General features: G+C 40.2%; 1 protein-coding gene across 1 annotated transcript in view; it reads right to left on the reverse strand.

Moving 5' to 3' along the window:
- LOC149195535 (RNA cytidine acetyltransferase 1-like) overlaps window positions 1-15,170 on the reverse strand; it is a 148,409-nt gene that overhangs the window by 32,809 nt on the left and 100,430 nt on the right. The window contains exons 20-22 of the mRNA XM_089405360.1: window positions 14,033-14,141; window positions 13,867-13,936; window positions 13,613-13,763 (exon numbers count right to left, since the gene is read on the reverse strand). Coding sequence (XP_089261486.1) covers window positions 13,613-13,763; window positions 13,867-13,936; window positions 14,033-14,141 — 330 coding nt within the window. The remainder of the gene's footprint in view (window positions 1-13,612; window positions 13,764-13,866; window positions 13,937-14,032; window positions 14,142-15,170) is intronic.

Consider the following 15,170-nt stretch of genomic DNA (forward strand, 5'->3'; position numbering starts at 1 on the left):
CACTACTAACTGTTGCACTGCAACTCAGTTGTTGAGAAGTAAGAACTTGAAAATCCACCCAAAGCTGACATGTTGGTTAGTCTCGATGCCCCTAGACATTGAAGCTACCTCTGCTACTAATCTGTGCTGACCCTCTGATGCTACTGCGTTGTTGTTGTATCTGCTCTGTGCCTCCCGCACTAATGCAACACTCTACTACGCTGCTTCAAACTTTGGCACTCTAGCTCTGCCATTGTTGCTCCTTCATCCCTCGTACCAACTGACTCCTGCCATTCCACTACTGTCACTAAGGGATCCCGTAGCCATATGTGATCCAAGAGTTTGGGCACCTCAAGGATCTTGCCCCTTTACTATAGTCCTCCCGACTACAACTCAATATCGGTCCTCCTCTTCTCTGGAGGTGCATGAGCACTCATGGCGCAATTCTCATCGTCCTCCTTGTCATCTTGCGTTGGAGCAGCCTTTGATTCAGACTTGTCTTCTTTGCCCTTCTTCCGAGGGCACTGCGTCGTGAAATGACCCATTTCACCACATCTGAAGTATCTGACTTTGGATATGTCCTTTTTCTTTCTCTTCTATTGCCCTTGTTGTCCCGCTGATGCGAGAGCTACATCCTCCTCTTCCTCCTCCTTGACTCTGATCCCTCTGCTGTTGCTTCCCACCTTGGTCAACCGTCTGATCTCTTCCTGTCAAAGCACTGCCCACATTTCCTCCCAACTGGGAAGAGAAGCCTTGCCCAAGATGCTCTGGACAAAGTTTTCCCAGTCTTTAGTGACTGCATTTAGGGCAGTCCTGACCATAAATTTAGGATCTGGTGTAGCCCCTATGGAAGTTAGCTGGTCACGAATCCCTTGCAACCTGAGAAGGAAGGGATCGATTTCTTCTCCCTTTTGCATCTGAAACTGTCTTAGCTGACTCTCAAGCAACATCTTCCACTTAAAGGAATTTCCCTCGTACAAAGTGGTCAAGGCCTCCCACATTTCCCTTGTTGTGTCTTTCTCAGCAGTATGTGGGATCACATGATCCTTGACCCCGTCCAAGATCATGCACTTTGCTTTTGCCTAAGTCTCCTCGTACTTGTTAAGAGGATCAGCATCAACCGAAATATCAACGGTCTTCAAGGCATAATCCTTGATGCGATTTTTATCCAAAACTGCCAGGATCCTAGCCTTCCAAATGACGAAGTTGGATGCTCCATCCAACCTATCTTGATCCCTCAGTCTGTTAACTACTATCTCTGCTCAAATGAATGTCGAACTGGTTCTCTTCTCCCTCTTTTGTTGCTGCCCCAGCAAAACTCAAATCTGGATTTCTTTGGCACTAGAAATCCTCTAAGGAACAAGCTCCCTCTGAATTTCGATTTCCTTCACGGAAATACTTCTGCCAACCACTGTCGAACCACCCCTCTCTAATCTCTCTTTGCTGCTACTCAGTACTGGAACTAGATTTCTTGGCAAGAAATCTTCTAAGGAACTGATTCCCTCTACTTTGCTTCTGCCCCACTAGGTATTGTTCTGCACCAATAGAATCAGCACCCCACCAGCAACTCCAGATAAAATCTGTGTTGCACCTCTAGCCACGGCAATTGAACGAGACTCAACGGTCTCTGCATTGGCCCAGTAACCACTGCATTGCCCTCTGTAGCAACAGCCTAACCCAATCAGGCTGACACAAGCTCTGCGTGAGCCTCCCTTGGTGACTGTCACCCCTCCTCTGCTCTCTTGGCCTGAAATTGCGCTCTCTCAAGACAGTTGTCTTCACGCACAAATTTTTCCTCTGTCCTTTCGTTGATGGCTTCAGTCCTCCTTGATCTGCAATCCCTCTGACACCATGTGAAAATTTCTGAATCTAACAAACCAGAAATCCTACTGCAGTAAACTAATTTGCATTACCTACTTGTGTTCTTCAGTTTAACAAGTTATTTTCAGAAATATTCAGAAAATATTAATACAAGTACACTGCAGCCTACACCAATATACAGATCTCTGAAAACTAAATGAGACAATCACACAAAGGACACACTTATTTTTGGACTAAACGTCCCCACAAAAACACAATGCGGGAAAACAGGTGCAGCAACTCTAAGGGTTTTCTATTATTAAGCAATAGTTATGAATACAAATGTTTGTTGCCCTCCCGGCAAACCAATGACAGAGAAATACAATGGCGGAAAACCTGAGTGAGTTTTACCTCACTTCACCCGACAGATTCTGGCTGATCCGACAGCAAAACTAGCTAGCCCCGGCTACAACTGCGCTGCCCCTTCGCAGTAACTGTGTGGACCTGCATGGAACTCTCTAAGGCTCTGCGTTAGCTCTTCTACCCACTGCGTCAGCTTTCCCGACTGTTCTGGCAGTTTCGGCTCTCTGCGTGGAAGGCAGCTTTCTCCCTCTGCGTTGGCCCTTCTAGCTCTGCATCAAGGCTGTGTGGGCCCAGACTGGCCCAGCGTCAACTCTCCTAGCTACTGCTTTGCCTCCACAAGCTTCTCTCTGTCTGTATTCCCGAACTATCCATGCCTCGCAACTGCAAGATCTCCCAAATCGATTTCCCTCCTGAGAACTTCTCACCTCAGAAAATCGATTTCCTCAATCTCTCTATGTGTGTTCTCCAACTGACCCCAAGCCTCCATTTATACTTTTCTTATTGAGAAATCAATGGTTGTGATCTAATCTCTAATCAACGGCTAAGATTAAATTAGACTTGATCCTCGTCTCTTAGAAGCTTCTCACCCATATTTTATTAATGCCCGTTAATATTTTAATTTTCCTAAGTTTAGACTTAGGAACCCCATTAAAAATATTAATTATTTTAATAAAATACAATCCAGGTGGAATTTTTCACCAAACGATTTCTGGGTCTTGGAGATCTCATGTGTTCTATTGCCTCCACAAAATTTCAAAGCTAGAGCACATCCGATGCTACCCAAAAATCAACACCAGTGTGCATCAACATCCTCATACATGTTGACATATCTCCCAAAGATATCCATTGTCGAGGCTCTCCATCTTTTCCAGACTTCCATTAGAGTCTTCATATCTTTTCGAGATATTTCCTAGTCAAATCTTCTTGGTCTTCCGGATGTTGATTGCCTTTACAATGGTTCATATCTCACCATCTCTTCCTTCCATATTTCATTTCATTCCCACGGGCTTCCAATCAAAGTTACTCAATTGTAGTCAACAACCTCATACTTCATATGAGGACATATTATGTTGATTTCATCTAGTGTGATTCACGCTTTCCGGCAACCTTTCATAAGAGGAGATTCCTTTCCTTTGATCATGCTTCTCAAGATCGAGCAGTGACCCATGTTACCTGCAACCATATAACATGAATTTATAGTATTGAATACAAGCATACATACCTCATTTACCTTTAGGTAATCTAGGCTTCTCTCAACATCTTCCTTGATTGAAAAGAGCTTCAACCCATTGATCTGCTTCATCTCTTATGTCATCATACCATCATACCATGAATTCCACATTGGAGTTCCTAATGAAACACTTGCTTCCTCTCTAAATCAGATAATCGTGAGGATCTTGCATATCCCTTATCCAGCAGATGTTTCCTTTTGACTTGATATATGATGAGACTTGTCCTGGATGACTTTTTCACTTCCTTGAGTTTTCAATGAGGTTGCCAAGAGCTATAACCTTCACAGTTGACTGCCAAAGATTTGTCCCAGCTGTCTTGTCACGAGCTCTTGCTTCTAATGCTTTCCCTCTTTCAGCTTCCTCCACTTCTTCAGTGAAATGGACTTCTTCTCTATCTTACTTGTTATTTCCCTACTTGAGCTTAGGAGAATCATTCTTGTAATGCTCATAGCATTGAATCTTAGCTATGTTCTTTCCTTTCGACAAATGTCTGAATTCTTTTTGCCCTCAACCTGTGTTCTCCTATCTTGCATAGAGACCATACGTTGTTGAATGGGATAGCCTTCTCATCCTCATAGACATTTGTTACCTTGTTCATTAGTTGGTGCATTTAGAACAATGAGGATTATCTCTCCCAGATCTTGTAGTTGAGATCTTATGAAGATAACCTTTCATCCTTTGATACCTTCAATCTGTGTAGATCAAATCTAAGTAATATGACCTACTTTATCTCATCTTCAGAGAATAGTTCTACCAGTTTATCATATATCTCTTTGATGTCTCCAATCCTACTATATAGGGATGATGGGACCTTTGACTGGTTTCACGAGAATCCCTTGAGCCCTTTGATTCCTTTCCATGTATTCAGATAATGCTTGACTTTTGGATAGTTTGGAGACTTTTCCATTGAGATGACTTCACTTTCTTCAAGGACTATGTCTATCCTCCTTTTCCATGCAAGGAAGTTCGATGACGCAACCAGCTTATAGATCTCCTTGCAAAACGAAGTCATTTTACTATATTAGATTATAGAATGAAAGATACTTACTTGATAAGTGAAGATGAAATCTTTAACTTGATCCCTTTGATGATGGTGGTTGATGAAGATGTATTAGTGCTTTTTTGGATGATCTTCTTCCAAATGAAATCCCTTCTTCAATAAAAGGAGATTGCCCCTTTTATGATGACAACGCCTTTGATCTAGCTCCCTTTGATGAATGTCTTGATGCTTCCTCGGATGATCTTCTTTAAGGATAAGGGAGAGGTCCTTGCTTCAATGAGAGGGAACTTGCCTTATAGCCTTTTGAAGATGATGACAATGCCTTTAGCCTTCTAGCCTTCAAGATACTTCAACTTCTCGGTGGTGAATGAGTGCAGATCATAAATGCTTCTAGGGTTTCGACTTTCTCCAAGATGATGTAATCTTAGTCCTAGAAATGCTTCTATACTTCTTGCATTGTAGATCTCTTCAACTTGATGAGGGTCTTTGTGGTCTTTTAATGATGACTTAGAGGATCCAAACCTTTTGTTGGTGTAGACTTCTTCGATCTAGGGTTTGATAATTTGATGTAGATCTTGACTTTTGCTTTGATATCCCTTGACTTGCTTTGATGCCTTTCTTGAAACTCCATCCTTGAGTGTCTCTTTGATCGCATGCCCTTTTCTTGACTTTGACACCTTATCTCTGATATCGTGTTGAGAATCCATGGCATTAGCATTAGGTGATTTTTCTCAATTACTCACTGCTTGTGAGTGACTTTTTCTTCATTAGATTAGGATCTTCTAGTTGCTTAAGTTATTAGTTTTCTTCTTCATCAAATAGTTACCAATGCATGAACATAAATAGACAAGAGACACAGAATGTAGGCTATCACCCAAGGCCAAAACTTCTCACTCTTTGACAGGAAAACCTGCACAAATTCTTCTTATAGAGATTTCAATTGACGAATACCAAGACCAAGACCCTTGACTTATTAGCCACTCCAAGACCAAGACACAAGTCCTTTTCCTTTTGCTCCTTTCTTCTTCTTGACTTCTCTTCCTCTTCGATCTCTTAAACACTGAGATCATCTCCTCAACGAACTGTAGATGCACTAGAGATGTTACTAAAGCATGACACCAAAATGTCATTGTTGTAGCAGCACCAAAACATTGTGGTCTATCACTAAACTGCAGTTCCTTTACAGAACCGAACTGCAGTCTCTTCACAGCATCGATCTGTAATATATATATATATATATATACCCCTTGACCGAATATTGTTTCTCTGTTGAAGTACTGAGACCTTCTCTCAAAAGTCCGAGCTGTCATTTCTGTGATTAGCCCTAGACAAAACTTCGTTGTCCCTTCATCTCTTCCTCATTGTCCCTTCCATCCGAACTTGTCTTTGTACCAGAGATCCAAATTTTATCTCTGTTCCACCCATCCGAAAATCTCAGAGAGATGTATCTGAAAATTTGTCTCTGTGGAATAGGTCGAGGTGCCTAGTTATAGTGGTCTCCCATGAATATAAGTTGACATGTTCTTATGAAGGGTTGTGTCTCAAAAGGTGAGCTAACATGAGTGTTGTTACTCCATCTTGAAGCCGACATGGAAGAGGAGGACTTGTGCTTGTTGTTGGAGGGCTATTTGACAATCTTATTGACTCATATACATTCTTCATACATGACATTGACTCTATATGACCTATGACAAATCCTAAAGCTCTAAATCAGAGCTTATCTAAAAATAAAAACTCTTGCTCATGAAACCCATGAGGCAAGGCATAATAATTATTTTATTTTTTCTTCTTTACATCATTTACAAAAATCACAATTACATGTGATTATGAAGACCAAACCTAGTTACACTTTTTCAACATGAACCACCTCCAACCCATCTCTATCGAAGACCAGCGTCCCCTTTGTTATAAATATATATAGAAAAAAAAAAAAAAAAAAAAGTTTATAAAAAAAATAAAACAGGGGAAAAAGGAATTGTTGACTCAGTAGGCCGCCACATTCCAACATCGTGACACCGCCAAAGAGCACCGAAGCACCAGCTAGCAGTGGTAGTCGATAGAACGTCGCAGTGCCAGATTACATTTCCATTGAGTTGTGATCACCTTCGTCGAGCTGCCATATATCTAGTTTAGATTGCGCTAACTCGACCGATGACTATCGCTTAACTCAATAATACTCGGTCGTGATCGCCTTCCATTGTTGCGACAGCTATCTGGCACAACTAAGAGACGATCGGCTCACTGCCGCATCCAAATGGACCAGGCCACCACAGCCACCGACAGAGTCGTCGCAGCGAACAGGTCACAACCGACCTCTTCCACCCCGCTATCAATGATGCCATCCATCCTACACAAGTCCAGGTTCAACCACTTTTTTACTACCCTCTTCACCCTATCTGCGACCAATTTCCCTGTGGCCACTGCCACTATATATTTTTCATCTTACAACATCCCTTGATCTGTTGTCACCATTACAACCGCCATTCACCTTTGCGAACAGCATTACCACCGTTATCGAATACTAACACCATAACCACCATTCACGCCATACCCATCATCTACTACAGCACATCGGAGATATAGGGTGAAGAGTACCACTCAGTTGCCCACCTGTGGTTCATGTACTCTAATCGGATTAATTGATATCAATATCAAACCCCTATCTAAGATCAATGCCAACCTAAAGATATCATAATCGACCTGAAGCATCGTGCCTTTCCAGGTTATCGCTAGACTGTGAAAATAATTAATAGTAATAATTAAGATAATTAATCCCCATACAAACTATTGATTTTTCGCAAGTTCGATTGGTTGGGGTTGAATATTAACAAATGACCCAAATCTTCTTTCAATATATTGAAGTATTATTATTAAAAAGTTGGAATAAAAAGGGATAATTTTAAGGTCAAACAACTGAAGGTTTCCAAGATTTGAAATCAAATTGAAAGAAGAAAAGTGATTAAAATGAATAAAAAAAGGGGTTATCTTTAAAAACTCTAAGCTCATATAAAAAAAAAAGTAAAATGGAGACTAGCAGTGCAAGATTTTTAAAAACTTCACGTAATTATGCTTCAGTGCTATTTAGAATTAAAGGGTCTATTGCGGGAAAATATGTCACTATTGCTATCTCACCTGACGAAGATAAAAATTATATAACACCTAAAACCGCAAACCAATTAGTGATTCCGGAGTCAAATATAATCGAAAAATTAAACTGTTTTGGCAACAAAAAATATGACATAACCAATTTACAGTTAAAGCAGATTATACATTTATATCGCAATTCTCAGTTCAAACCCTATGGAGCAATCAAGGTGACATTATTTTGGGTTCACCCTGGATGGAAACTCTAGGATCCTTCATCTTAAATACAAAAAAAAAGTTTTTAACATTTTCCTACAGGAAGAAGAAAATAACACTTCGGGATGTTACACTGAAACCAAATTCAGTAACACCAGAAGACATACAAGATATTTCAAAACTAATTTTTCAATAAGGTAAAAAAGTACTACAAAATATGCAAAGAGAAATTGACAAGATCACCACTAACAAAAATGAAGAAGTTTCTCGACTTAAAGGCCATAGTGAAAAATTATTGACACAAATTAAGAAGCTTAAGAAGGACAGTAAGTCATTAGAAAACAAGGTACAACAACTTATCGAGAAGGAAACATCAAATGTAGAAATTCAAGTTGACGAAAAAACAACAAATACCGATCCAAACAATATCACAACTCAAGAAGAGGACAAACTAGTAGAAGTAAAGATGTACTAAGAAGTTGCAGTTCCAGCAACAAAAGATTCAAGTGAAGATCAAAAATTAACCATTCACCTTCCATAACTAAAGGAATCCATGTACTTCAAATAAATCAACATAATGACACAAACAAGATAAGGGAAAATCAAATCACTAGAATTCCTTATCGACATCTGAATCACGAGAGTAGACAACTCAATCAAGTTATGCATTTAGAACAGAAGTAGCAAACTGATGTTCCCAAGAATACTAACGTCAGTGCAATCCACTCATGTGATAACAATTCATCACAAGTTTCCAGTCACCGCAAGATTCCACAAAAAATTGATCTAGGATGGTCTGATCCCTTCTCAGTGCGATAGTTTTGTTTGTTGTTTAGAGGATCGTATCGTCTTGTATCAACAATGATGACAGTTTCGAGACAAGAAGACACTCAAAGCAGAAACAGAGATCAAGCCTTTTCATCAATAAGCTTTGAGTATAAAGCTTTTTTAAAGAGGAAGGCAATGTTATGAATAAAATATATTAAATATAAATAATGATGATAATTGTAATAATAATTAGTTAATTAATAATTAGTGTTGAAGAGGTATGTCTGAATGGGACATGACTTTCCATGAAGAGGCACCTGCCTAGTATATAAGCAGGCCCCTCACTCTCATTTGTAACATCATTCTTATTCATACATTTTAATATATATTCTTGTATCTCAATGGAGATCTTTATATTCCAAACCTTCTGGAATATTTAACTTGGAGAACGAACTTTGTTCGTTCCACCCGTCATTAGAGGCTTGGTGAATGTTTGCAACCTGCTCATCTGTCAAAATATACTAGAGCTTCACAACTCCCCTCAAGCCCATGTCTCTAATGAAGTGGTACTTGATCTCTATATGCTTGGACTTGTCATGAAACATTGAATTCTCTGAGACCTTGATGCAACTTCAATTACCATAGTGAATCACTATGAGATCCAACTCTAGACCGAATAATCATCATGTGAAGCCAAATAACCTCACAACAAGTCAAACTCGCTACCATGCACTTGACCTCTACTGAACTAGTGCCACTAAACTCTGCTTCTTGCTAAACTATAAAATCATTGTTGATCCCAAATTGAAGCAACACTGACATGCTTTTCTTGTCCATTGCACTCCCTGCTCAATCTAAGTCTGTGCAACCCTACAACTGCATCCACCACTCCAAACATACGTCAACCTATACTCCATTGAACCTCATAGATACCAGAGCACATTCTTCGTTACCACCTAGTGCACCCTCCTTAACTCCACCATAAACTAGTTTAGGGTATTCACAACAAAGCATATGCTTGGCCTAGCAATGACTAAATACATCAAGGAAACTATCAGATAGCTGCACAAAGCAGGATCAACCAACTCTAACTCTCAAACTTTCAACTTTCTTAATCTAGAAATCATGGGTGTCAATATAGGCCTGTAATCCACCATCAAGAATCTCTTTATAATTTCAACCACATACCTCCCCTATCCAAGGAAGATCTCACATGTCTTTTGTGATACCTCCAATCCCAAAAATTAGTGCATCATGCCAATGTCCTTCATCTCAAATTCTGCAGCTGTTTCTCTTTTGCATATCTCTATCTACTTATCTAACGTTGTGAGAAAGAGGTCATCAGCATATGAAACTAGAATGAGTCAATCGTCACTAATTAGTGTGTAGTACAATTTGAAATCCGCCTCACTCTTCGTGAAGCCCATGCCTAGGAGATACCCATAAATCCTTGAGTGCCATGTTGTAGGTGTTTGTTTAACACCATATAGCACCTTCTTCAACTTACAAACATGAGAATCCCTCCCATGCACCTCAAAACCCCATCGCTACTCCATATACAGCTCTTCCTCGATCACACCATTGAGAAAGGTTGTCTTCATATCCATCTAATGTATGCTCCACCCCATCTCTAAAGTAATAGTCATAACAACCCTAACAGAAGTGTATCTCGTGACTGGAGCAAATGTCTCAGCATAATCCACTCCCTCCTAAGAGAATCCTCTCACCATGAACCTAGCCTCATACTTCTCGATGTTGCCATCTGCAGCATGTTTGATCTTGAAGATCCATCTCAAAGTGACCATTGATTTCCCCTCTAGCCTAGGCTCCATCTCCCATACATCGTTCTTCATAATGGAAGAATACTCTTCCATCCTAGCATCCCTCCAAACCTGTTGGTCTATTACCATCTAAAATCTAGAAGGATCAGAACCACTAATGTCACTCATAAGTGCCATGCAACTCGAAAACTTCTGCAATGGTCTACTCTCTCTAGAGGTCCTCCTAGGAGCCTCCACATGCTCCTGAGCATCTCTCAATCAGCTCAAGCCCTCTTGGCCTCCTCGTGTCAAAACAAGAAGGTGTCTCTTGCTCCTCCTCCTTGTTTGAAGATTGAATACATGTTTGCACTACTAGGCTCTCCTCAACCATAGGAGCCTTTCACTCCCGATCGCCTGCCACCGTTGGTATGATATCATGTGACTTCGACAAGGCTCTTTGATCCTTAAATCTCACATCCCTTTTCACCACAGTCTTCCCATGTGGTGAAATGTACACCCTGTATGCCTCGGAAGTCTCATTGTACCCAACAAAAATTCCCTATTGCCTTGAGGGCTCCAATCTTGTCCTTTACTCTGATGGTACACGAATATACATCGAACACCTGAAGATACGAAAATGCCCCATCTTTAGTTTCACTCTTATCAACACCTCAAGAGTCTTGTCCCCCAAGACATTGTGAGGACTCTTATGTTGAATATAGATTGTTGTATTGCATGCTTCTACGCATAGGAATATAAGAAAACCCTAACCATGGATCATTGCCTTGGAAACTCTGATAATGGCCCTATTCTTCCTATCTACAACCCCATTTTGCTAAGGGTTGTAAGGCACTATCAGCTCCTTGATTCCTGCCAACTCTAGAAGATCAATGACCATCTTCATCAATATAGGTAAGGCCCTGTAAATGACACATCCTCCTAGCCATAACTCGCACAAACTATCGTTGTCATGAACTGAGGCGGGTATAGGCTAACCCATCAACATGTACAAATTCCCTTCTCTCCACCCAATAACCCGACCTGTGCTCGAACTAGAAGATCTTGGTCTGACAAGGCCATGTCCATCTCGAAAAAAACTTTGTACCCCTTGTCCTCCATCGATGAGATTACTAGAAGGTTCTTAGGCAACCCTGGAACATACAATACCTCTGTCACCTACAAAGGCTCTCCTAACTCTAGCTTAAATTCGATAGTCCCAACTCCCTATACTACACATTAGGCATTGTTGCCAAGCTCTACATGTAGCTCTAAGTCCCCCTCTTATATGTTGTTGAACAGATGTCGTGATCTTGTCATGTGATGAGAAGCACCAGTGTCCATGAACAATGTGCCCTCAGTTATGGTGCTAGAAAGAAAACACACCAATGAGAACTCCTCCTTGAACCTGGTCGCTAACTTGTTGATATCTGGATATGTCGATGTTGCAACATGTGCCTTCCACTTTCCCTTCTTGTTCGAACATTGACCTTCATAGTGGCCAAATTTGTGACATGCAAAGCACTTCACTTTTCACGTGTCCTTTTTCCCATCCTCTAAAGGAGCTTCCTCCCTAGCATTCTTCTTGGGCTTCCCCTTGCCCTTCCTTGCCTGAGTCACAAGGGCAAGGTCCTCATCTTGACCTTTATGTTGAATACCATATAGAGACTCCTCTCAAATCACCTCCTAGATGAAGTCATCCCACACCCTCTCCCAATCTGGAAGCTTCTCTCGCGCCACTATACCCTTAATGAAGGGAGATTTTGGCTTTGTAAAGCCATTTAGGGCCGTCCTCACAAGCTCCTCTTGTAACACGGCCTCCCCAACTGCGGCCAGCTCATCACAAACCTGTCTGATCCTGGTGAGATAAGATGCTACAGTATCTAACCTAGACATCTTGGTGCTCTTGAGCTTTTTCCTCAATATCATTTTTCTGTTGTGATTGCCACTCTGGTATAAATTAGTTAGAGCCTCCCATATATCAATTGCTGATTTCTTTCTGGAAATATGAGGGATCACATGATCCTTCACCCTATCTAGAATGATTCTTCTAGCTTTCAGATCCTTTTGGTGATGTATGGCCAATTGTGCAACATAGATAGGAGGGGTGAGTTGATATACAAACTCCCAAATCCTATTTTCCATCAACACCAAAGATATCCTCTCCTTCCAAGGACTATAGTTGGATGCACCCTCCAACTGGTCTTTAAACCTCAACTCTGTTGCAGCCATTCTCACAACTTCCAAATTAAATACTCAAACCCCAAAAAGAAATAACTGCTGGAAAAATATTTTTCTGCTATAAACCCCTGTGACAAGTCGATCTCCTCTGTCCTCAGAGTTTTAGTACTTTGATACCATGTTAATTTTTTAATACCAGCTCTGATTTAATTTTCTAGCAATTTATTTTATGCTCAGAAAAATATTTAGCCCGGTAAAATCTTCTCTCAAAATAATCAGAAAGCTACAAGTTTTGGCCTACTCCAAACTGGTTATTGACTGGGCCAACAAAATAGTTTATGTTGAAAATATCTGTTTGCAATCAATCATTATTGAAATTCAGGATTCTTTTCACTCATTTGATTGGACTTCCTTTACTCATGTTCTCAGAGAACTGAAAACAAAAGCAGATGGCCTCCCCAAAGAAGCACTGGAGCTCCCAGTGGGCACTATGATCATCTCACAATTTACTGATGGAGAGGAACGTAAATCCATGGAATTTCACTTCTGATCAAATCCACACTCCATGTTTTTTATTTTCATTACTGCTTTCCTTTTAACAGTATATGCTGATGTTATTGTAATATGTAGTAGAAAGTCGCTTTTGAAAATGCTGCACTATAATGTAATGTGAACTATCCCCCAGCTGAATAGAGGAAGCTGTAGCAAAAGGCTTATAGTCTCAGTTTTTTGTAGAAAGGAAGGCAATCAGGCATGAACGGAAATGTCTTGACTGGCAGCATGTATATTCATCCCTTAGAGTATAAAGGTGTTTTTTCTCATGAAAAAATAATTTGAATAAATATCTCTACCACAGAGCAATAATCATGATTCAACCAAAAGTACCCATTATAAAATGTAACGTGACAAGTCTTTTCCCAACAGAGGTTAAAACACAGTTCACATTGGTCACAATCAATCTGCACTAAGCACTGGATTAAACTTGTAAAATTTGATATCCCAAGTACACTAAAACTGGTTTTCTTCTAAAAGTTCTAACAGCTACTATTGTCTGTCTTGAACATGTATAATTTGAATAAACATCTCTACCTAAGGGCTATAATCATGATTCTACCAAAAATACCCATTATAAAACGTGATTGGTGACAATTAAAAATGTTCGGGCGAATTGAGAGGATGGAACTCAAGAAGAAAATCACATCATTTTCTTTAACAGGAAAATCCTCACTAACCAGATGGTAATCCGCAAGATTGTTTGTGTAAGATTCCATGCGCTTCATGTCATATGGGCTTAGCACTGACCTTTTACCTCCAAATATGCTCTCCATGGTTGCTCCTCCTTGTGTTTCTTGTTCTGAAAAACTTATCTTTGGATCTATTATACTGCAAAAAAGACCCCAGTAAGCAAATAAAACAAATGTAGTATCACCATGGCAGACCTGATGCACACATTAAAGAAACTGCTAACATGAAGCATACTACTTACCTCAAAGCAAGTGCAGGGGAAAGAGGCCTGAAGCTGGAGCCCAGAAGTCGCATGAACCTACGTCGAAAATCTGTACAATTCAAGTAACTCAACAGTTAAATCAGAAATTTGTGTAAAAATTCTAAGAATGTTTCATCAAGACATTTTATGCAGTGAAATTACTAACCTTGATAAAATGGCTCAAAGAACCCACCCGGACCCTTTCCTTTTGAATCAATTTCATCATTGTCTAAAGGTTTCAACATCATACAAGCATGCTCCCCAGTGACGGCACTCTGTTTAGAAGATTGAAATTATATAGCTTACGATCAGAACCAAACGCAAATGACAATATAGCAAGGAAGTAGTTAGTTAAATATTAAGATTCACATAGAATTATAGAACAAACCTGCAGCCTTTACCCAGTGTTTTAAAAACTGGCCAGTCTGAACCGGTAACCAGTCACACTGGCCGGTTAGCAAGCCCGCCGGGTCAAACCAGCTTAAAAACCTGGTTTACCTCCTCATGTCACCTTTTTTTGCCCTAACGGGCCGGTTTAGGACAGAACCGGCCGGTTTGTGGTCAAACCGGTCGATTTTGTCCTTAACCGGCCGGTTTATTGCCAGGGCAACTATAACCCCCACAAAATGCATTTTTGTGAGTTTTGAAGCTGGTTTGAGGGAAATTTGGGGTTGTTTTCCTCCAAAAATAGTCCCCCGAAGAAAAACATGCCTACCCTCTCATTTTCCTAACACGTCTCAACCTTAACAATGTTGGCAATTAATGGTAATGTTAGGATGAAAATGAAAATTAAAAGAAATGTCACTTTTGCTTAAATTTTTAACATTACCATGAAATGACTCAGGATGTTTGAGAGTGGTTTCGACCTCGTTGGAATTCATATGCAGAAACTAGAATTTTAGATTTCACTCAAAATTGAGCAGACTTAATGGTTTTCAGAATTTCATGGTTTGGGGGTTTACAATGTTTCCATTTGATTGTATCATGCGTGAGGATATGAGATTGGCATTTGATCAAGAGCATGAAGCCCTTTAAAAACCTTGATCATGGTGGCATTGATTGTTGAACTTTGTTGATGTTGGTGGTACTGATTGTTGAACTCCTCTACCATGGCCTTAACAAGAATGCACCCTTCAGTCAAAGGAAAACAATTGGTTAGGCATGCTAATCTTTTTCTACCGCATTATAAGGTTGCGGAGATGAACCCTTCACTCAAACCTTTGTTAGGCATGTTAAAATCATTGGCTAGGCATGTTAAACCTTTTCAATTTCTATCATGTTATAAAGTTGAGCAATCCAAGTCT

This window comes from Pinus tabuliformis, chromosome 2_2 (genome assembly GCF_031772625.1).
Source record: "Pinus tabuliformis cultivar Carrire ecotype Pingquan chromosome 2_2, CPIR1, whole genome shotgun sequence".
NCBI lineage: Eukaryota > Viridiplantae > Streptophyta > Pinopsida > Pinales > Pinaceae > Pinus > Pinus tabuliformis.